Source organism: Kogia breviceps, chromosome 12, assembly GCF_026419965.1.
Source record: "Kogia breviceps isolate mKogBre1 chromosome 12, mKogBre1 haplotype 1, whole genome shotgun sequence".
In the NCBI taxonomy this organism is placed as follows: domain Eukaryota; kingdom Metazoa; phylum Chordata; class Mammalia; order Artiodactyla; family Physeteridae; genus Kogia; species Kogia breviceps.
Window position 1 is genome coordinate 35,135,758 of NC_081321.1, and position 24,911 is coordinate 35,160,668.

A 24,911-nucleotide genomic window follows, 5' to 3' on the forward strand; every position below is an offset into this window, starting at 1 on the left:
TCACAGGGAAAAAGATTTTCTATTTCTTTAGCGATGAATCTATATGAGGTGTTGGATGTTCACAAAATTTGTGGTAATCAAATCATGACATATGTAAGTCAAATCATTATGTTGTATACCTTAAACTTATGCAGTGCTATATGTCAATTATATCTTAATAAAACTGGGGGGAAAGTGGACTTGTGAACGATGATCATTAGATATCCTAAAGTTAGATAAAATTATTCACTGGGAAAAGTTCATCTGGTCTGTGTTTAAAACCAGTAACTCCTCAAATTATAGCAAAGGTGAGCAATTTATATGGCTCCATCCTATTCCTACAGCATGGTGATGATCTACACCCTCTCAGTAGCCTGTGGTTACTATGAAAATGGAAGATAGGAAATGATTGGTTAATTCACTTGTTCTCTCAAAGTTTGAATAGAAACTCCTACTGGGGACCTGTTTAATGCCTCTGTTATTATGCTTCCATATATTCCTGCAAGTACTGTTTAACTTGTTTACTTCCCCTGGAGAGAATGAGTTTCTTGAATTTTGATTTATATCTTTGGTATCCCACAGCCTTGTACAGTTTCTGGCACACTGTAAGCACCTTGTAAATATAGATGAATAATTAAACAATGAATGGTTTTTACTTCCTACTATGTATTTAGCATTATGCTGAGGACTGAGAAAAAAATAAAGAAGTGTACCTTCAAGGAGCATATAATAACACAAAAATATGAAAAGTTAATGAACACCATGCAGTAGTATACCATGTAGCTATAACAGAAGATTCTTTGGTGCCAGCACTGAAGAAAAGAGCCAAGAAGAGTTACATACACCAAAGACTGTGACATTGCGATGGTTAAGTGAGTGACGGATGGGCATGGTCATGCAAGTTAACCCAGAAGTATCAAGGTCCATTTCCATCATTATGTAATTCATGTCTAAATTGCCCACTAGACTGTAAGAGCCAAGAAATCATAGTGCACTTAGGCTTTTTTTCACCATTGTATCGCTAGGACCAAGCAAAGTACCTGGCATAAAGTAGAGAATTGAGCACTTGTTTTGCACAATATTCTCTGTTCTTTGTGTGGCTGGATCAGTCCCATCCTCAGTTCTCAGATCAGGTATCACCTCTTCCAAGCTGCCTTCCCGAGTGGCCTCTTTGTTATTCTCTTTCTCAGTCTTCAGTTTATTTCCTTCAAAGCACTTATTACTTCTTATTTCATTTAATTGACACTAAGTCTTTCATCTTTTGCTCCCTCTAGACTTAAGCTGCTCGAGAGTAGGGACTCTGTTGGTTTGTTTTGGTCCCTGTTGCATCCATAGCATATATCACAGTACCTGGTAGCTTTCACCGGAGAGGTTTTATCCACCAAAAGATCTTCTCTAACCCTATCTAAAGTAGCTTCTGCTAATCAATCATCTTGACTTATTTTCTCTTTAGCACTAACCATTTTCTGAAATTATTCTGTTTGTGTGTTTATGCTACATTCAAACTGTAAACCCCATGACGGCAGAGCCTAGAACCAGATCTACCTGGTTCCTTACTGTATTGCCAATGCGGAGAAAAGGGGCTGACACAACCAATTGCCATGTGTACAAATATTTAGTAAATAAAGTATATGGCATGAAAGGAAAAGACAAGGTAATTTCTTTTTTAAAAGGCAAAAAAAAAAGAGGGGGATTAGGTTTCAGCCAGTTTAGCAAAACAAGTGTTAGCTTAGAAATGGTGGTGGCGGAAGCGAGATCCACTTTTAATGGAAAATAACGACTGTAGAAATCACAGAGTAGGGAGGAAGGAAAAGAAACAAACAATTGTGGCCAACTCATTGGCTCCCTTAGGGCTCAATGAGGGAGACAATAAAACAAAAATAACAAGAAAAAAACAATGGTTAAACTAAGACAGTAATAGGTCATTTAGAGGCAGGACATGCTAAATTCCTACTCACCTTCCTGAGTGTGGTATAAAGAACACCGGGTATGAGGCTGGGAAGACCTGGATTTGGCTCCTCCTCTTCCACTTATTACCTGTATGATAGTGGGTAAGTCTGGTACCTTCTCTGAACCTGGGTTTCCATAACTGCAAAATGGGAAAAAGAAAACCTACTTCATACCATTGTTTTAAAGATAAAATAAGGAAATATATGTAAATAGCTATGCTGGTGCGGAACCTGTTTCATTTAGCTCATTGAATAGTGGCCGTTGTCATAACAGTTCACCACTTACAGTGCCCAGCTGGAGGTGTGGCAAGCAGAATATTTGATAATATTAGTAAAAAGAAATCCATTTCCTCACACTTAAATCACTTTAGAGAGCATATCTTTATTTGGACCATAGCGTGAGTAAACTATTGATCATGCTATACAATTGTCAGTGAAGGAATGCTAAATCATAAACCACTGACGTGAAAAAGAAAAATAGAAAAACTGTTCATTATTCTCATATTTATTCTTTCCCACTGTATGTAATTGAGGCTCAGAAAGTACAATTGAAACCTTTCACTGATTCTGAGTTAATTAGCATCTCTTGCAGGTGCTTACATTAAAACACCCAAACATTCTTCATCTGTATTGTTTCCAAAGAAGAGATATGAAGGAGTCTGCATTTCTGGCTAAGGCAATCATGTATCTGTATTGAAAAGCAAATGATACAAGATTAGTTGAAGTTTTTAATATGGGTGTGTAGATGTTAAAGAGTGGATTTATTATTTAAAAGAGAAACACAATATTAAAAGTCTTGGTATCTCTGAATTGGGAGTGGGGGTGGGGATCTGTCAGCAAGTCATAACTTTGTAAAACAATTTGGAACCATTTTCAGAAAACTAAGTTCTGAAGATAGTCTATTGCCTGAACAGTTTCATAATGATGTTGATTTGCCAACTTCTCCTCTAGTGAGAGGTAATGAATCAAGTGCACCTGGGTTTATACAGGAAAAATAGCATACTAATTGACTTATGTCTATGTGTTTCAGATATCCATAAAGCAAAGCCTTTGGCAACTGGAAAATGTAATAATTTCACATTTACCTATGACTCACCAAGTACAATCCAGTGCTTGAAGGCAAACTTTTGTGTTTTATGTTTAGTTTTTATGATTGCTTTCATGTAGCTTCTCTGTGCATTAAAAGTCAATTTTCAGAACCATAGGCTTACCAATTTTTACAAATAAAAATGTTAGGAGATATTATGCTGAGGTACCATAAAATTATTTTCTGATAATTTTTACCACCTTCCCAAAGTTCACTGTTACTTTGTTTCCACATATGCTTAAAGATATTGTTTGTAATACTTCTAAATATGATACATTTCATTAGAAATCTCATGTATTACACAGAGATGTTATATGGAGCTTCATCCTCATAACATTACCAATGTATTTTTCAATGTTGTTTACACTGATAATTCCGTTTAATAGATTATTAATAATGTTACATTTATGGAAATTGTATCATCTTCTACCCGTCATAATTATGAGCATGAAGAATTAATCCTTGAAGTAAGGGGTGCCCAGTAACATAGTAACTTAGTCCACCGATATACAGAACAAGGAAGACTTGAGATAAAATAAGTTTTTTAGATAACTATGCAGAATATATATATTTTATATATACATTACATAAAATTATACTATACATATGTATATAGATAAACACAAGAAAGAAAACTATAAGGATAATGTATGTTATATTTGTTATATTGTCCTTATAGTTCTTTTCTAATGTTTTTGCACTGCCTCGAGTCACCTACATAATATAAAATTTTATCACTTAATGATATGTCCAGCCACAATGTGTTAACAGCACAAATCTCACTGTCATACAACTTCCAAAGAAACATAAAAGTTTTGTCTTTTTAGGAAGTTGCAAAGTTTGATAGCCAACACTAGTGGGCACTAAATCATCCCCAAATCCACCCTGTTTTCCATTGCAGTGATATAGGAGTCTGCCATCAGAGTGCCTATGTATGACGAAAAATTTCCTCAGGTGAGAAAACCGAAATGCAAAGTTGGGTAGATAGTATTCATTACCAGCAACATTCTAAGTTTAGAGACAAATCTATGCATTGGCAGTAAAAATTCTAAGATGGTCATAAACCATCTAGAGTTAAATGTGCACCTCAACCTGCATATTTTGCAGGCTTTGTCAATGACTCGCAGGATAAACATAGACCCGCTGCCATTATTTCACTTTGCAGTGGAAGTGAGACAGGATTCCTTCTTCGTGTGCTGCAGGTACCAACATTATTTCAAGATGAGCTACAACATACCACTTAAAGGAAAGTTTTCATTACAGATAAGTTAGCATCCAAAGGAAACACATATTGGCATGACAGTTGGCTTTTAGGTGGGAAGATAATTGCAACATTAGAGCTTAATGAAAAAAAAAGACATGAACAAGCTTGGTATGGTATAAAAAATATCTTTGGAGTCAGACTGACCTGGTAACCAATCTTTTTGGTACCCATTGTGCAGCATTGGGCAAGCTACTTGACTGTTCTCTTAGCCTCAGTTTACTTGCTTATAAAATGAGAAAAAGCTTACTTGCCATATATATTTGCATGTGGTTTACAGTGGATCAAATGCTTGACACAGAGCAAGTTTATGATAAATGTTGGTTTGCTTTGTCTGAATAGCATATGAAAATAAAGTCAATCTCCTAAACAGGGTTTGCTTTCTTCTAAATAGGATTCTCAATAAGGGGGATGCAGTGAAATACAGTTCAAGGTGTACTGACTGAATTTCATCTAATCTTTTCTCTACCAGTTGTCTGTTGGGTAATATGGGAAGAATCTAGTGACCTCACTGACCGTCACTGTCTATATCTGCAAAAGGAAGAGTGTAATTTCTTTCTTTATTAATGCCATTAGATATTCTTTGAGAATAAATGCTTTGCCTATAGTCAGCATTCAATAAGTATTGAATTAGTTGAATAATAGTGTGATACTATCCTATGCGAAAGTTGCGTGAGTTACTGGAAACTTCTGCAAGAAATATAGACTTCACATTCACTCTAAAAGTGCTATGTGGACTCTACAAACCAAACCCACTGTAGTCACCTCGGGCTTTTCTGAATGCATCGTGTCAGTATAAGGACAGGCAACTGCTAACATGCATGTAAGGCCTCTTTACTCCAGCTTGGAAACTTGTCTCCCAAAAGGACCCTGAGGGTGGTAGAATCTCTCTCACATAGGTTCCCAACAAGGAAAACAACGTATTTTAGGTTTTTCTTGGCCATTGACCTCTGGACTAAAAGTAGGTTCAGAAAACTTTTCAAATCACTGAGGGTATAATTCTCCAACAACAAAATGTATTTTATTGTTTCCATCCCTCCACCCTGCCTCTATATATCTTGTTTTCCTAGTCTATTGAGGTTTGATAAGTTTTCTCAAGAGCTCAGAGGATGAACACTCTTTACCTTAAAACACACTGAAGAAAGGCATGGGATGTCTGGCAGTTCAAATCCATTGCTCTAAAGGTTTTACTTTCTGTCCGTGTTATCACTGGGTGGTCCGCGGGGGTCAGAGGCAGACATTCTGTGATTGTCTTTACTGAGAAAGATGAAACAGAAGGAAATCACATTGGTAGAGCAACAAGGATCCAGCCTATTGTTTCTAAAAGTCTGCTACATTCCAGATACAATTAACTTAGCCTAGCGTTGATTTGTTTTTTTCAGGAAAACAGCCATTTTGACTTCACAGACAGTGATAGTCAAAATATTTATTAACTACTGATACAGTGGAGGCATTCATCAACTAGAATGGACACCAGCTGTAAACAATCAGGCATCCACCCTGGTGCACACCAGCTTTTAACTTTAGCCATTGCAGAAGCTACTTAAAATATAAAAACGAAATTTCAGGTCCCACTCAGAGTCCCTTATCCTGCCAAAATTGACTTTATTTGACACTAACAAATTTATTTGAAATGAACAGAATCATAGTCTCTCTCCAGTTAATGCCTCTTTACTCTGTTCCCACTCACAGCAAAGCTCCTCATAAGAGCTCTGTAATTATTGTCCCTACTTCTCACTTCCCATTTTCTCTTGAACCAACTGCAGTCAGGCCTTTGTCGCCAACATCAGCTTCCTCTGGAGCTTGGAGGTCTTACCGAGATCAACAACTCCTGGGACTTCCCTGGTGGTCCAGGGGTTAGGACCCTGTGTGTGGGGCGCGGGTTCCATCCCTGATAGGGGAACAAAGATGGCGCACAGTGCAGCCAAAAAAACCCCCCACAACCCCTCTCCTACAGTACTGAATCCTACGGTTAACTTTCACTCTTCTCACTTTCAGCTTCATTCAACAAAGTTGACTGCTTCTGCCTTCTTGAGACACTTTTCACTTAGCCTCTAGGATGCACTTTCTCCCGTTCTTATACACCATTCTTGCTTTGTTTTCCTTACTGACTTCTCCTCTTCCAACTTCCAAATGTCAGAGTGCCTCAGCGCTCAGTCCCCAGCCCTCTTCTCTTGGCTTTCTGTACTCCCTTTCTAAATGATTTCATCCAGCTTCGTGGTTCTAGATCAGTAGGTGCACGGGTGACTTCCACACGAAATCTCCAGTCTTGATCCCTGCCCTACGCTTCCCAACTGCCTGCGCAATACCTCCACTTGATATATAGCGTGTTCTAAATAGACTTCTGGATTTCTTACCCACCTCCCTATCTGCTACAAGTTTATTGGTTCCCCAAATTCTCCCTTCTCAGTAAATGATGCTGTCATTTACCAGTTGCCAGAGCAACTGGTAAATTCAGAAGCTCAGCTGGTGACACTTCAAAATACATCTTGATCTGAACACCTGACCACCATTGTTTAACCACCATCATCTCACACCTAAATTACTACAGTGGTCTTTAAACTGGACTTTATTCCACCTACAGCCAACCTCCCACTCTCCACATCACTCACACTCCTATAGCCACTCTATCCTTGCTGTTTCTTGGACATTCCCGGCTCATTTCCTCCTCAGGGCCTTTGCATTTGCTTTTCCTTCTAGCTGATCAGCTCCTCCTCCAGAGGTTTACAGAGCTTGTTCTTTCATACCAGTCAGCACTCCGTACAAAGGTCATCTTCAAAGATGCTTTCTTTTGACTAACTAAACTAGCACCCACCCCTAACTCACCACTCTCGATCCCCTTACCCTGTTTTATTTTCTTTAAAGCATTTATCTCTATTTGACACCATATTTTATTGCTATTTGATGATTGACTGGTCTCTCTTCTATTAGAATATATGCTCCATGAGACATTCTTGACAAAAAATTATGAAAATAGAAATGAACTTATTGCAAGAAACACTAGAGGCCATTTACCTCAACTACCCATCTGATATCTAGATCAACTTCATACCCTCTCTATTGTTTGTGAAGTGAATATTTTTATGTTGAATCACATTTATCCACTGATCTCCACTATTATTAATTTTTCGTGGAGAAAAATGACTTCAATATTAAATAAAAATTTTACCAAGGACAATATCTACTCTTTTGACAGTATGCAATTAATTTTCCTATATAGCCTATAGAAGAAATTAGTCATTCAGACAATTGAATGTGACCATTCCTGGCAGCATGCATAGAGCCAGAACAGATAGTGGAGCAGTGACATTTTATACCAAATGTCCAAATACAATAAAGCACATAATAAGCAAGGGCTGTGTGATATTGAACCGCAGCCAGTGTCTGAAAAATAACATGAAAGTATGCTGTCTAAAAATTTCCTTCCACTAGATTTCACTCTTTCTTCTTTAGGAAAAGAGGAGTTATCAGGAGTTCTCATTTAATTAAAAAAATATGGATTTATTATGTAGCTAATATTCACTCTTCTTAAGAAGTGCAAAGTAGGTCAAGTTGTTGTTTGATGATGGATGGAAGACTTTATCTAAAAGGATCTATCATTGAGTTATGACACTGTGTTTCTTTAGACTTTGCACTAGCTTTAGTTGTCAGCAACTTGTCCTAGTCAATGGTTTGTCTACACACCTCCACACACATATACACATAGGAGTCTCTAAAATGTCAAGCACTCTTTCCTTGCATGTTGGTGAACTCTATTGCCCTAGTGAGGGATATTGATTTCCTATTATTCCTAGATGCCACATGATGCATTTCTATTAGTTATAAACACTTACAAGACTGACTTTTATTTTCTACTCCATCACATCAGTCTGCCAGGGCAGGACATCTCTAAATGAGGCACGGTGCATTTCATCAGACACTCTTCCACCTTGGTGCTTAAAATAATGAAGCTTTCAAGCTGTCTAAATATAAAAAACGTGTCTTTAACAACCCACTGCTATCTTGCCAGAACCTCACAGTAAAGTCTCTTAAACGTAACAAACTACACTTACTTCTCAAATCTACTCTGGGCTTGACTTATTTGCTTTTTCTACAGGCACTAAACTGTTACTTATATCTTATTGATGTATGTTGGCTTCAGAATTAGACAGGAAAATTCCTATTGGCCTTTGCAAGTAAGAAAGATCACTGATGAAGAAAATACATTAAACCACACTACAAAATAGGCCTTCATGATGAATTAGATTATTTGGACAACGACAATTTTGAGAGTTTATCGGTATCTTAGAATGCATAAAAAGCACGTGTCAACTTCTTTAAACATTTTAAGTAAGGATTTACAGTTTGACTTGGATTTGTTTTAATGATGAATGAGATCTGCCGTCTCTTCTACTTGTTGAAAAAAGTCTACTTTAACCAGAAAGCCAAGATTTTTCCCCAAAGGTTTTAAATCTTTTAAATAGCATATGCGACTCCTGAGACAGAACTCCAAAAGGTTATGGAATTCATTTGCCATTGAGGGGAAAAAAAAAACAATAGTGAATATTAGGAGAAAATAAGAGTATAACTTATAAGAAAAGAATATTTGTCAAAAGACATCTAAGAAGTAAGCTGCTGGTCTTTCTCTTTAGTACGTCCTTCACATTTACTGCAGGGTGTCTCTGATATTCAGCATTGCCTTGACCACCTTCCTGGCGTCACCCACTGTGGGAAATGATCCTCCATATTTTTTTTAATCACATGTTGGTTTACATTCTCTTTTTATGTTCTCTGACTTGGCTGGACATGTCTCATGAGCTTCTTTACATTTATATGATAACTAAATGTATCATCCCAATGAGCATTTTTACTAATTTTCCAATCATTAACTGCCTCATCTCACAACATTTACATTTGACCACTTTCTTCCTCCCATTATCCACTCTCTCTTCTCCTCTGTGATCTCTGGCAAATGGCTTTATATTTAGGTTACTCTCTGTGTAATTCCAGTATACTTGTTTATAGGGAAAAAATAAAGCAACAATTTTCTTTCATAATAATGAATCTCAGTTTGATGTGTAATATTATTTATAAAAACAAGTATTTTTTGTCTCTGTTTACCTAAATTCCATTTACATGAAACCAAAAAGAGATGGTTGTATATCTTTAACTTTCAGAGAGCTCCATTCATCAATTCAACCAATATTTGAATTCTTACTGTATGCTGAGTACTACTTCAGATATGGGGAATATAAGAGTGAACAAAACAGGAAAATTTTCTGTACGCTCCTTGGAGTTTACATTCCAATGGGAGAGGCAGGTAATAAACAAACAAATGAGCAACATCTACTATATGTCAAGATTTCCAAGGATTTATTCATCTAAGTGACACCATGGCAGTTTTGCTAATTAGGAGAAGCATAGGGTTACTGAAAGAAATCAGGCACTCGAGATTCTTAATAAGAAACAAAAATATCACCCAAAGCATGAGTACAATTCTTCAGGCCACCACTGCTCACTGTCATCTAAAATCTTATTGCTAGGACATGGTAAGCATAGAAAAGCTAAGGACACTTTACAAGCTGGGGACATTTTTGATAGAATGATGTTCTGATATTCATGGATCTAAATTCAGTTCTGAATAGGAGAAATAGAAATTAACAAAGAGAAAGAAGCATATCTGTAAAGTTGGCTTTTGAAATTATTTAAAGCTTTATAATCTAATGCCTATAAAGAGGAGATATATAAATTATTACATTGAAAAATCCTGATATTTTATTGGTATTTAGGAATCTATTGTCATTCTATTCTAAGTGGTTATCAATAAATACTTTTTGTTAAACTATAATCTAATTTGCGTCTTAAATTTCTCAAAAACCAGGTGGCCAGGCTTTAGACTCCAAAATACGACTTCTGTTCTGATACCGTGGTTTCATTTTTGCAGGGTAGAGTACTCAGTGTTATTACATTTTTATCCTTTTACACTTCTCTAAATAGAAATGGGGTCCCTTCATTTGATTTGGGAAATTGAATGCCAGTTGGGGAATTCAAAACCATGTTGGTTTCAAGCTTGAGTTCCTCTGCACAGTACCAAGTTCTTTTCCTTGGCCCCAAGGCATGTGTCTCAATGAGAAAATGTGGGGAAATGATGAATCAAGGATATCCTGAGACCATCTTGCCTATATACTTAACATTGTCCTGAAACTCTGTCTAGATGTGGCCCATGATTAACAGGGCCACACTTGGATGTAATCACATTTGGACACATCCATCCAAATTACATGTCCGAATACAATTTGCACATCAGTGTTCAAATGTGATTTTTATAGCTATAGGCAAAAGTAAACCATTGTACATAAGAAATAGGAGTAGATACATACCATGGTGCTGCTCATTTATTTTTATATGGGAAATATACCCTTCTGAATAAAATTAACTTTCTCCTATATGAAGCAAGATACAAAGTTGGAACTCTGTTCATCACCATAAACTGATGAGAACTACAATAGGGTGCATGACACAATGTACCTAAATCCTTCTCACATCACTGAGTCACAAATGGGACAGACAGCTGAAGGCATTGTTAGATTTGATAGCAGACTGTAATAAGGAAGCTTTGAATTATTGAATACTGATAATATTTCTTAAAGAACAGAGTAAATGAACATTTTATAATATACAGTCACAGGACAAGCCTGTTTGTACCCTGGTCTTAGTAGCCAAACATATCTTGCCTTGTAATTCCTCTTAATTCAACACTTTCATCTGGTATTCAAAATATAATTTTTAAAACGTATGTAGAGGGGAGACCTTCAAGATGGCAGAGGAGTAAGATATGGAGATCACCTTCCTCCCCACAAATACATCAGAAATACATCTACATATGGAACAACTCCTACAGAACACCTACTGAACGCTGGCAGAAGACCTCAGACCTCCCAAAAGGCAAGAAACTCCCCATGTACCTGGGTAGGGCAAAAGAAAAAGAAAAAATAGAGACAAAAGAATAGGGATGGGGCCTGCACCACTGGGAGGGAGCTGTGAAGGAGGAAAAATTTCCACACACTAGGAAGCCCCTTCACTGGTGGAGATGAGGGGGTGATGGGGGGAAGCTTCACAGTCACAGAGGAGAGCGCAGCAACAGGGGTGCAGAGGGCAAAGCAGAGAGATTCCCATACAGATGATCAGCACCAACCAGCACTCACCAGCCCGAGAGGCTTGTCTGGTCACCCGCCAGGACCGGTGGGGACTGGGAGCTGAGGCTCTGGCTTCGAAGGTCAGATCCCAGGCAGAGGACTGGGGTGCGCTGCTTGAGCACAGCCTGAAGGGGGCTAATGAGCCACAGCTAGCCGGGAGGGAGTCCAGGAAAAAGTCTGGACCTGCCTAAGAGGCAAGAGAACACTGCTTCGGGGTGCTCGAGGAGAGGGGATTAAGGGCACCGCTTAAAGGAGCTCCAGAAACGGGCGCGAGCCGCAGGTATCAGCGTAAACACCAGAGATGGGCATGAGATGCTAGGGCTGTTGCTGCCGCCACCAAGAAGCCTGTGTGCGAGCACAGGTCACTATCTCCACCTCCCCTCCTGGGAGCCTGTGCAGCCTGCCACTGCCAGGGTCCCCAGATCCAAGGACAACTTCCCCGGGAAAACAGATGGCCCACCTCAGGCTGCTGCAATGTCATGCTGGCCTCTGCTGCCGCAGGCTCGCCCCACATTCTGTACCCCTCCCTCCCCCCAGCCTGAGTGAGCAAGAGCCCCCTAATCAGCTGCTCCTTTAATCCCATCCTGTCTGGGTGGGAACAGACCCCCTCAGGCGACCTATACGCAGAGGCGTGGCCAAATCCAAAGCTGAACCCCAGGAGCTGTTTGAACAAAAAAGAGAAAGGGAAATCTCTCCCAGCAGCCTCAGGAGCAGCAGATTAAATCTCCACAATCAACCTGATGTACCCTGCATCTCTGAATACCTGAATAAACAATGAATCATCCCAAAATTGAGACAGTAGACTTTGGGAGCAACTGTAGACTTATTTGCTTTCTTCATCTAATTTGTTTCTGGTTTTATGTTTATTTTAGTTTAGTATTTAAAGTTTATCATCATTGGTAGATTTGTTTATTAATTTGGTTGCTCTCTTCCTTTCTTTTTTTATATATAGATATACCTATTTTTTCCCTTTTTCTCTTTTTGTGAGTGTGTATATGGATGCTTCTTTGTATGATTTTGTCTGTATAGCACTGCATTTACCATTTGTCCTAGGGTTCTGTCTGTCCGGTTTTTATCTTTTTTTAGTACAGTTTTTAGCACTTATTATCACTGCTGGAATTGTTTTTTTGGTTTGGTTGCTCTGTTCTTTCTTTCTTTCTTTTTATTATTTTTAATTTTTTTATTTTCAATAACTTTTAAAATTTTTATTCTAATAGTATTTATTTTATTTTAATTTATCTTTCTTTCTCTTTTTCTCTCTTTTCTTCTGAGCCATGGGTCTTGGTTCTCTGGCCAGGTGTCAGGCCGGGGCCTCTGAGGTGGGAGAGCCAAGTTCAGGACATTGGTCCACCAGAGACCTTCCAGCTCCACGTAATATCAAACGGCAGAAGCTCTCCCAGAAATCTCCATCTCAAAGCTAAGACCCAGCTCCACTCAACAACCAGCAAGCTACAATGCTGGACAACCAATGCCAAACAACTAGCAAGACAGGAACACAGCCCCACACTTTAGCAGAAAGGCTACCTAAAATCATAAGGTCACAGACACCCTAAAACAGACCACCTGTCGTGGCCCTGCCCACCAGAAAGACAAGATCCAGTCTCATCCACCAGAACACAGGCACCAGTCCCCTCCACCAATATGCCTACACAACCCACTACACCAACCTTACCTACTGAGGGCAGACACCAAAAACAATGGGAACTATGAACCTGCAGCCTGTGAAAAGGAGACCCCAAACACAGTAAGTGAAGCAAAATGAGAAGACACAGAAACACACAGCAGATAAAGGAGCAAGGTAAAAACCCACCAGACCAAACAAATGAAGAGGAAATAGGCAAGAATTCAGAGTAATGATAGTAAAGATGATCCAAAATCTTGGAAATAGAATGGAGAAAATAAAAGAAACAATTAACAAGGACCTAAAAGAACTAAAGAGCAAACAAACAATGATGAACAACACAATAAATGAAATTTAAAATTCTCTAGAAGGGATCAATAGCAGAATAACTGAGGCAGAAAAACAGATAAGTGACCTAGAATATAAAATAGTGGAAATAACTACAGCAGAGCAGAATAAAGAAAAAAGAATAAAAGAATTGAGGACAGTCTTAGAGACCTCTAGGACAACATTAAAATCACCTATATTTGAATTATATGGGTCCCAGAAGAAGAAGAGAAAAAGAAAGGGACTGAGAAAATATTTGAACAGATTATAGTTGAAAACTTCCCTAATATGGAAAAGGAAATAGTCAAGTCCAGGAAGCGTAGAGAGTCCCATACAGGATAAATCCAAGGAGAAACATGCCAACACACATATTAATCAAACTATCAAAAATTAAATACAAAGAAAAATATTAAAAGCAGCAAAGGAAAAACAACAAATAACATACAAGGGAATCCCCATAAGGTTAACAGCTGATCTTTCAGCAAAAAATCTGCAAGCCAGAAAAGAGTAGCAGGACATATTTAAAGTGATGAAAGGGAAAAACCTACAACCAAGATTACTCTACCCAGCAAGGATCTCATTCAGATTCAATGGAGAAATTAAAACCTTTACAGACAAGCAAAAGCTAAGACAATTCAACATCACCAAACCACCTTTACAACAAATGCTAAAGGAATTTATCTAGGAAGAAAACACAAGGGAAGGAAAAGACCTACAATAACAAACCCTACACAATTAAGAAATTGGTAATAGGAACGTACATATCAATAACTACCTTAAATGTAAATGGATTAAATGCTCCAAACAAAAACATAAATTGGCACAATGGATACAAAAACAAGACCCGTATATATGCTGTCTACAAGAGACCCACTTCAGACCTAGGGACACATACAGAATGAAAGTGAGGGGATAGAAAAAGATATTCCATGCAAATGTAAATGAAAAGAAAACTGCAGTAGCAATTCTCATATCAGACAAAATAGACTTTAAAATAAAGACTGTTACAAGAGACAGACAAGGACACTACCTAATGATCAAGGCATCAATCCAAGAAGAAGATATAACACTTGTAAATATTTAAGCACCCAACATAGGAGTACCTCAATACATAAGGATAATGCTAACAGCCATAAAAGGGGAAATCTACAGCAACACTATGATAGTAGAGGACTTTAACACCTCACTATCACCAATGGACAGATCATCCATAGTGAAAATAAATATGGAAACAGAAGCTTTAAATGATACATTAAACAAGATGGACTTAATTGATATTTAGAGGACATTCCATCCAAAAACAACAGAATACACTTTCTTCTCAAGTGCTCATGGAACATTCTCCAGGATAGATCATATCTTGGGTCACAAATTAAGCCTCAGTAAATTTAAGAAAATTGAAATCATATCAAGTATCTTTTCTGACCACAATGCTATAGGACTAGATATCAATAACAGGAAAAAATCTGTAAAAAATACAAACACATGGAGGCTAAACAATACACTACTAAATAACCAAGAGATCACTGAAGAAATCAAAGAGGAAATCAAAAAATACCTAGAAACAAAGGACAATGGAAATACGATGACCTAAAACCTATGGGATGCAGCAAAAGCAGTTCTAAGAGGGAAGCTTATAGCAATACAATCCTACCTCAAGACACAAGAAACATCTCAAACAACCTAACCTTACACCTAAAGCAAGTAGAGAAAGAAGAACAAGAAAACCCCAAAGTTAGCAGAAGGAAAGAAATAATGAAAATCAGATTAGAAATACATGAAAAAGAAATGAAGGAAACGATAGCAAAGATCAATAAATTAAAAGCTGGTTCTTTGAGAAGATAAACAATATTGATAAACCATTAGCCAGAATAATCAAGAAAAAAAGGGAGAAAACTCAAATCAATAGAATTAGAAATGAAAAAGGAGAAGTAACAACTTACACTGTAGAAACACAAAGGATCATGAGAGATTACTACAAGCAACTACATGCCAAAGAAATGGACAACCTGTAAGAAATGGACAAATTCTTAGAAAATCACAACCGTCCAAGACTGAACCAGGGAGAAATAGAAAATATAAACAGACCAATCACAAAGACTGAAACTGAGACTGTGATTTAAAATATTCCAACAAAAAAAAGCCCAGGACCAGATGGCTTCACAGGTGAATTCTATCAGACATTTAGAGAAGAGCTAACACCTATCCTTCTCAAACTCTTCCAAAATATATCAGAGGGAGGAACACTCCCAAACTCATTCTACAAGGCCACCATCACCCTGATACCAAAACCAGGCAAAGATGTCACAAAGAAAGAAAACTACAGGTCAATATCACTGATGAACATAGATGGAATAATCCTCAACAAAATACCAGCAAACAGACTCCAACAGCACATTAAAAGAATGATACACCATGATCAAGTGGGGTTTATCCCAGGAATGCAAGGATTCCTCAATATATGCAAATCAATCAATGTGATACACCATATTAACACAGTGAGGGAAAAGAGCCATATGATCTTCTCAATAGATGTGGAAACATCTTTTGGAAAAGTTCAACATCGATTTATGATAAAAACCCTCGAAAGAGTAGGCATAGAGGGAACTTACCTCAACATAATAAAGGCCATATATGACAAACCCACAACCAGCATCATTCTTAATGGTGAAAAACTGAAACCATTTCCTCTAAGATCAGGAACAAGACAAGGTTGTCCACTCTCACCACTATTATTCAACATAGTTTTGGAAGTTTTTGCCACAGCAATCAGAGAAGAAAAAGAAATAAAAGGAATACAGATCGGAGAAGAAAAGGTAAAGCTGTCACTGCTTGATGATGACATGATACTATACATAGAGAATCCTAAAGATGCTACCAGAAAACTACTAGAGCTAATCAATGAATTTGGTAAAGTTGCAGGATACAAAATTAATGCACAGAAATCTCTTGCATTCCTATACACTAATGATGAAAAATCTGAAAGTGAAATTAAGGAAACACTTCCATTTACCATTGCAGAAAAAAGAATAAAATACCTAGGAATAAACCTACCTAAGAGACAAAAGACTTCTATGCAGAAAACTATGAGACAGTTATGAAAGAAATTAAAGATAATACAAACAGATGGAGAGATATACCATGTCCTTGGATTGGAAGAGTCAACATTGTGACAATGACTATACTATTCAAAGCAATCTGCAGATTCAGTTCAATCCCTATCAAACTACCAATGGCATTTTTCACAGAACTAGAACAAAAAATTTCACAATTTTTATGGAAACACAAAAGACCCCGAATAGCCAAAGCAATCTTGAGAAAGAAAAACGATCTGGAGGAATCAGGCTCCCAGCCTTCAGACTGCAGTACAAATGCTAAAGTAACCAAGACAGTATGGTACTGGCACAAAAACAGAAATATAGATCAATGGAACAGGATAGAAAGCCCAGAGATAAACCCATGCACATATGGTCACCTTATTTTTATTTTTGGTGGTACGTGGGCCTCTCACTGTTGTGGCCTCTCCCGTTGCAGAGCACTGGCTCCAAATGCACAGGCTCACGGCCATGGCTCATGGGCCCAGCCTCTCTGTGGCATGTGGGATCTTCCCGGACCAGGGCACGAACCTGTGTCCCCTGCATCGGCAGGCAGACTCTCAACCACTGCACCACCAGAGAAGCACAAGTTCACCTTATTTTTGATAAAGGAGGCAAGAATATACAATGGGGAAAAGACAGCCTCTTCAATAAGTGGTGCTGGGAAAACTGGACAGCTACATGTAAAAGAATGAAATTGGAACACTCCCTAACACCATACACAGGAATAAACTCAAAACGGATTAAAGACCTAAATATAAGACCAAACACTATAAAACTCGTAAATGAATACATAGGCAGAACACTCTATGACATAAATCAAAGCAAGATCCTTTTTGACCCACCTCCTAGAGAAATGGAAATAAAAACAAAAATAAACAAATGGGACCTAATGAAACTTAAAAGCTTTTACACAGCAAAGGAAACCATAAACGACGAAAAGACAACCCTCAGAGTGGGAGAAAGTATTTGCAAATGAAGCAACTGACAAAGGATTAATCTCCAAAATTTACAAGCAGCTCATGCAGCTCAATATTAAAAAAACAAAGAACCCAATCCAAAAATGGGCAGAAGACCTAAACAGACTTCTCCAAAGAAGATATACAGATTGCCAACAAACACATGAAAGAATGCTCAGCATCACAAATCATTAGAGAAATGCAAATCAAAACTACAAGAAGTGTCACCTCACACCAGTCAGAATGGTCATCGTCAGAAAGTCTACAGGCAATAAGTGCTGGAGAGGGTGTGGAGAAATGGGAACCCTCTTGCACTGTTGGTGGGAATGTAAATTGATATAGCCACTATGGAGAACAGTATGGAGGTTCCTTAAAAAAACTACAAATAGAACTACCATATGACCCAGCAATCCCACTACTGGGCATATACTCTGAGAAAACCATAATTCAAAAAGAATCATGTACCACCATGTTTTTTGCAGCTCTGTTTACAATAGCCAGGACATGGAAGCAACCTAAGTGTCCATCGACGAATGGGTAAAGATGTGGCACATATATACAATGGAATATTACTCAGCCATAAAAAGAAACGAAATTGATTTATTTGTAGTGAGGTGGGTGGACCTAGAGTCTGTCATGCAGAGTGAAATAAGTCAGAAAAACAAATACTATATGCTAACATATATATGGAATCTAAAAAAAAAATGGTTCTGAAGGATCTAGGGGCAGGACAGGAATAAAGATGCAGATGTAGAGAATGGACTTGAGGACACGGGGAGGGGGAAGGGTAAGCTAGGATGAAGTGAGAGAGTGGCATGGACATATATACACTACCAAATGTAAATAGATAGTTAGTGGCATGCAGCCGCATAGCACGGGGAGATCAGCTCGGTGCTTTGTGTCCACCAGAGGGGTGGGATAGGGAGTTTGGGAGGGAGACGCAAGAGGGAGGAGATCTGTGGATATATGTATATGTATAGCTGATTCACTTTGTTATAAAGCAGAAACTAACACACCATTATAAAGCTATTATACTCCAGTAAAAATGTTAAAAAAAAAAAACCATATGCAGAAGGAAAGAAAGCCGTGTCTCTATAACGTACATACAATCTGTGCATGAAACTGCTATACATACATAGACTTCATGCCAAGAGAATCTCAATATTTGCTAGTAATCTCTTGTTCATCAAATCTCCCTACTCAACAGTCTGATTGGAAACCAACTATCCCAAGGCAGTTGCTTAGTGGAGAAAAATTTACAGTTGGTCTTCTTGTTCAAATTAGGGTCAGATAAAATATGAGAACCTCCTGTGGTGGCAGGCAGGGATAGTTTAAAGCCCCTCATGGAACTGACTTTGGGTGAGAGATGAGCAGGTGATGAGTGTCATCAGTGATTCTCTATTAGAGCAGGTACAGCAGGTACAAATAATGCCAGTATGGAGTCAAAAACCAAAAGGGTTGTCACTTTTCATGGTTAGAGGCTGTGTGGCCCAGCAGAAAGGAGTATTCTTTGGCCCAGCCTCTGCCACATGACAGCTGCATCATTGTGTGACAATTCGACCTTTGTGAGGCAAATTCTTCTCATCTGTAAAATGGGTTAATAATAGCAACATCTGGGGATGATTTTGTATGTAATGTAACTCTGTAGTTGAGGATGATGCTAGAACACTGCCAGTGCTCGATGCTTTATACCACAAGCATCGCAGGTTTCCTTTAGCCTCTCATGTTGCTGGCTTACCAGCTCCTGCCTACACAGTAGCAGTGCCAGCCCCACCACACTGCAAGTCCCTCACAGTTATTTCTGTGTTGCTGCAGTGTCACCCACATTGCACAGTGTGACCCACAATTTGCTCCTGTTCTTCTATCCTTCTTTGAAGCCACCTCATACATCTCTTTGAGAGAGGTGCCCTTCTCTATGGTCCCACTCCTGGTGCCCTCTGGGAGGACTCGGCTCCGACCCAAGTCCCATCAGAGACCTCAGGAGGCCAGTGCTGTGCCATGGATGAGGGCAGAAAGGAGAGGATGGCTGTTTTCCTTTTTCACCTGGACCTTGAGGCAGCCCTGGATGCGACTGTCCTGAAAACAGACCTATCTGCTTCCTCTGCTTCACTCTCAGGATAACCCTGACCTTGGAATCATACTTGGAAATCAACCATGCTTGCTGGTCTTTCTCTGTCTCTTCCATCTGTCTCCATCAGTGTGCTAATTGCTGTCCAGGCATTGTCTCATCCTCGCAAGAAGCCTGTGAGACTGACAGATGAAGGTGGGGATTCAGAATATCATCCTCTCTCCTCTTCTGTCTCCTATAAATAAATACTTGGGGTATCACCACCCTCAGATGCCCCCATTAAGATGAGTCTAAAACATATTGCAAGTGGTAGCAATGGTTATTATTTTTTTAAAGACTTTTTTGATGTGAATCATTTTTAAAGTCTTTATTGAATTTGTTACAATATTGCTTCTGTTTTATGTTTTGGTTTTTTGGCGGTGAGACATGTGGGATCTTAGCTCCCTGACCAGGGATTGAACTCACATCCCCTGCACTGGAAGGTGAAGTCTTAACCACTGGCCCACCAGGGAAGTCCCAGCAATGATTATTATTATCATTCCATTCTAAGTCAAGGTCAAAGTTTATGCTGATTCAACGAGTCTGCAGAAATATGCAGAGTAGGCACTGAACTACAGAAATCAGAGTACCAGGGAGAGAATGGGGGTAGGGAGTTTGAAGACTAAGGAAGACAGTTTTGAAAACCAAAATCTGGTCATTATAAAAAATAATACATAAGGGGGGAATCTAAGAGAATTTACATATCATCTCTTTTATTAGTTCCCTTTGTTTTTAATTTATTAGATGGCATAAGATAATTCTCTCACACTTTCCCCCCAAATCCCTGCCTTGATCCCTTCTTTAAAAAAATAAAAGGACAAGTAATGCCATCTTCTAGATGAAGAACAAGACTTTCTCTTCTCTTTCCCCTACTTTCCATTTCCTTAATTCATCTTTCTATCTCCAAGTACAGGTGGGAAATAATTGAGGAACAATTTGGGGGGGAATGAAATTTTGATCCCAGTCTACAAGAAATCTCTAGAGATTACTTTCAAACTAAAATCGATTTCATACCCAGTAGAAAGCTTTCATTTCATGAAATGAAAAGCTAAATGATAACAGTTTAAGAACATCTTTCCAAAAGAAGGCACCCTAAGTACACTTGCCCAATTACTACCAAGAAGTATTCTCTTCCTTTTTTTTTTAACTTTTTTAAAAAAAATTGAAGTGTAGTTGATTTACAATGTTGTGTCAGTTTCAGGTGTACAGAAAAGTGATTCAGATATATATATAGAGAGAGATACAGATATAGGTATTCTTTTTCGGGTTCTTTTCCATCATAGGTTATTACAAGGTAATGAATATAGTTCCCTGTGCTATACAGTAGGTCATTATTGTGTATCTATTTTATATAGGTAATAGTGTGCATCTGTTAATCCTAAACTCCTCCTTAAACCAAGAAATAAGAGAGAGAATTTCTCTATTGACCATGCTCTGTGTTTTTTATCCAGGGCTAGTGAAAGATTCTCTGGTTACCACTGCCAAGCATAATTTTTTATGGCAGATGTCAGTTATATTTTAGTAAAAGACTAAATTCATTTTCAATTCTCTTGCAAGAGTCTTTCAAGTAACATAGAAAGAACAAGGTATTATCAGTGGGGGGAAAAAAATAGAAACAAGTGCACTTTAATAAAATGCAATCGTTCACAAGTATTATTACCGATCCATTTCCTACTAATATTTTAGATCAAAATGTTCCAAATTCATTCGGTTCCAATGCTTTTGGGTTTTCTGAATTTCCAAAATTACATGTCTATTTGTTGCTGAAATCTGAAAAACCAGGAGAGGCGAGACCAACAAGAAGTTTGCATACATATCAATAGAAAGCGATGATATTGCATCATTTTCTTCTTATATATTTACTTCTTATTAGTGGTTTAAAGTGATCCATAGATCAAGAAATTAATAGACATTGAAAACTTTCCTGGTTACCACCACTCACATACTCGCCTTTCCTTTAAGGTCTGTTCTGCCTTAATCAGAATTTTTAGCAAAGAGGGAGTGGAATGGACATGGAAACTCCTAAAATGTTCAGGCACACTATTAACAGCACACCTCTATTAGCTGCATATATATATAGAAATCTTGGAAAAGATTTTTTCTTATATTGAGATAGCAGATTGAAATCTTAATATTTTATTATTTTTTCATATCCAAGTTTTTAAAAAAATTCTTTAAGTATAGGACTGTTAATTTAGTGATGATTTCATTACTAGAAATAAAAATATGGATTCAGCTTAAAGGTTTCCTCATTATTTAGTGTATTTCTTCTTCACACGCTAGTTATGAACTTTAATTTGGTACCTCTATCCAAAAACCAAGAGCAGATGAGACACCTAAAAATATCTTCATTTGCATCTGTTTTCCTTCCTTATGAGGAGAGTCATCCCACCTGATTTTGCCTTGACAACAAGGAAATAACTAATGACAATTTGGGAATTAATTCACTGTTCATCTCACAAGCTAGTATGTCAGGCCCTCCATCGTTTGGTTCAAATTGATGCTAAATTGCAAGAGAGCAGGACGGGAGTCTTTGGCATTTTTCCATTCCATATAGTTGCTAGCAGAGATGATTAATAAAGCTCCCTTGATGTGAATTAAGGAACTCGGTTAAGTGAATTAGATCCTATTTACTTTGTCTTCTTACACAAATATGCTGTTATAAGGTTCTTATTTTTTTTAAGTAGTGGAACAAACTATAACTAAATTACCCCATATTTCTAAAATATGGATCACTTCCTTCCTATAAAAATTCTGGAGACCAGGTCTCCAGAAAGAAAGATAGAAACATGTATTGATGCACATCAAATCTGCATTGGTTTCTGATTATCACATTAAAGAGACAATCTAAGGATATAAGTTATGACTTAATTTTGATTTTGTTTGCATACCGCTACCTAATGTACATAAAACAACCATCACAGAACAAAACGGATACACCCAACAGCTGGCTGCATTTAAATGATTTTAAAATAGGTGCTTATAAAAAGTCAATTTTTGATGTTTAGCTGCTTAGGAATGAAACGAATCACAGATATGTTTTCATGTTGATTTTCTCTGGCAGGACTGGGAATTCCCACATTTCATGGGAGACGTCGATGTAAATCTTCCCGGTTTGCACACGCCCCACATGCAGTTCAAGATTCCTTTCTTCCAGAAGATCTTCAAGGAGGAATATCATATTCACATAACAGGTATAATTTTGAACACAGTTTGATTGTCTCCTAGTTAGAGTCATGCTAGCTGCTATAGAAGGCAAAGCAAATGGTAACATTTTAGAGGCATACAGGCATATGGTTTTATTTTACTCACGTAACAGTGCAAGGCGGTTCCAGATCAGCAGAAGACTGTGGACCATAATTCTGGGACTTAGATTCCTGGTGGCTGTAACAATTTCAACTTCAGCATCCAGTGGGCAAATGGGAACAATGAGAATGGGGAAAATGACTAAGGGAGTTTGCCTGTTTCTTAACCCCCTGGCCTAGAAATAAAACATGTCACCTCCACGCACATTCCATGGGGTAGCCCCACGTAGAGTTGAGGAGAGCAGAGAGATGTGGTCCCCCATTGGGCAGCCACTGGTGATGTCAGGTCTCATGTTCTAGCCTAGGAGCATCAGAGATGAGTCATATCTTTGTTATGGATTGTTTGCTATCTCTGCCACACTCCATAGACCACTGCACGTTGGTTTTGTTCATTAGGTGGGTTTCTTTTTCACAACCTACAGCTCAGTATATTTTTTCATCGTGAATACTCTTTATGCTTTGTTCTTCATTTGCTTCTGAGATCAAAACAGTGGTACCGTAGAGCTCCAATCAGACCACGTGCCTTTAGGGAGTTGGGCCACTTCTCATTTGATTGAGTAAAACTTACTGCTGTGGCAGGGCTCATGTTTGTCTCAGGCGATTCTCTTGTAGATCCTCAGATTATTCCATTTTCAGATGTGTCCTGCTCTTGAAATAGCTCGAATATGATTTATTATAATTTTCTTTCATGACAACTTAGTCATTCTCATCTAAACAAGGCTTCCCAGAGCTTCGTTTTATACCTCTTTTTCTCTTTATAACAAGAAGCAGTCAGCTGAATGTTCACAAAGAGAGAATGGCATTAGTTCTCAAGCTGTTCAAATGCAGGTAGTGAATGTATGTGTGTTTTAAGGACAATGGTCTAGGATCCCACACCTGCTATAATAAAAACTGCTGAAGAAATCGTGCTTACACGACCGTCTGTGCTGCCGAATAAAAATAGCCTGAGCACAGAAAACGTGAACATCTGAGTACTGCAAAAAAACCTTTGCTCAACTTGAAGGCTGTTTTTTGCTTTGAGTATGAGGCAACCTTCCTAAATTGGAGAATGAGCTCATGAATAGGGAAGATGCAGCAGGTTTCTTTTCCTATTCAAAATGAATGAGGCTCTTTTATTAAATTCACTGGGTAAATCAATCAATTTGAGTTCAGGTCACATAGTGTGGTTTCAGAGTCCCCACTTAATCTCTGCAGCATGCTACCCTCTCGGACTTCTAAAACAGCTATCACACACGTGGAATCATCATATCCCTCTGAGTGGGCTTTTGCCGGGACCATCTGTTCTTGCTATCAGCTCTTGTCTCAGGCCATCATGGCACTAATATTGTCTCTGACTGAATATCAGAAGCCCTACAAAAATATACTGTTTGAGTGCAGAATATCAGGTTTAAAAAAGGGGGTAATGGAAGAAGACTCAGAAAATCCACTGGCCAGAAAGAAAAATAAAGCTGTTAAAAATATTTAATTTCGGGCACTTTTGCATAGCTTTGTCATATATGCTGTCATTTATAGACAGGGGCAGGGGTAGGTTTTGTGGTTCCCAAAGCTTACACAATTTGGAATGCTTTACTTAAGAATATGAATACAAAATTACAACTAAAACTTGTCTTCAGTGTCTGGGAAGGGAGCCAGGCATACAGGAATCTCTGATGATTCAGCATCATTACTTTCAAGGTAAAGCCTCCTATGCCTTTGAACTAAAACATTCATCACACCAAGTATTATTTTCTAAAAATGTAAAAGGAGGAAAGGCTAGCTAAGTTTTTGCAATAGAGACTTCACATTAATAAAGTTTTCCAGAAGATGGAAATATATTATAATTAAGGCTTTGGGGTAGTATTTGCCAAATTATGCTGATTATCATATCATCCAGGAATTTTATAAATATACAGATTGTTGGGCCCCATTTCCTAGTGGTCCCAACCCAGTAGGTCTGGGCAAAGGCCAAGGAATGGGACTTTTGTAAAGCTGCCCTGGGTGATGCTGACCATCAAGAACTGCTCCTTTCTGATTGAGAAGACACCGGTGAGGTCAGACTGTCTCCCT

General features: G+C 38.2%; 1 protein-coding gene and 1 long non-coding RNA gene across 10 annotated transcripts in view; one reads left to right on the forward strand and one right to left on the reverse strand.

Moving 5' to 3' along the window:
* The window catches only part of TMEM117 (transmembrane protein 117), a 536,895-nt gene that overhangs the window by 501,085 nt on the left and 10,899 nt on the right, over positions 1-24,911 (forward strand). For all 9 annotated transcript variants that reach the window (XM_059081600.2, XM_067009093.1, XM_067009097.1 and 6 more), the window contains one exon: positions 22,625-22,754. In XM_059081600.2, coding sequence (XP_058937583.1) covers positions 22,625-22,754 — 130 coding nt within the window. The remainder of the gene's footprint in view (positions 1-22,624; positions 22,755-24,911) is intronic.
* On the reverse strand, positions 1,948-23,071 carry LOC136792262 (uncharacterized). The gene is made up of 3 exons (XR_010835791.1): positions 22,873-23,071; positions 5,401-5,533; positions 1,948-2,068 (listed from the first exon to the last, which is right to left on the reverse strand). It is a non-coding gene; the product is annotated as an uncharacterized lncRNA (long non-coding RNA).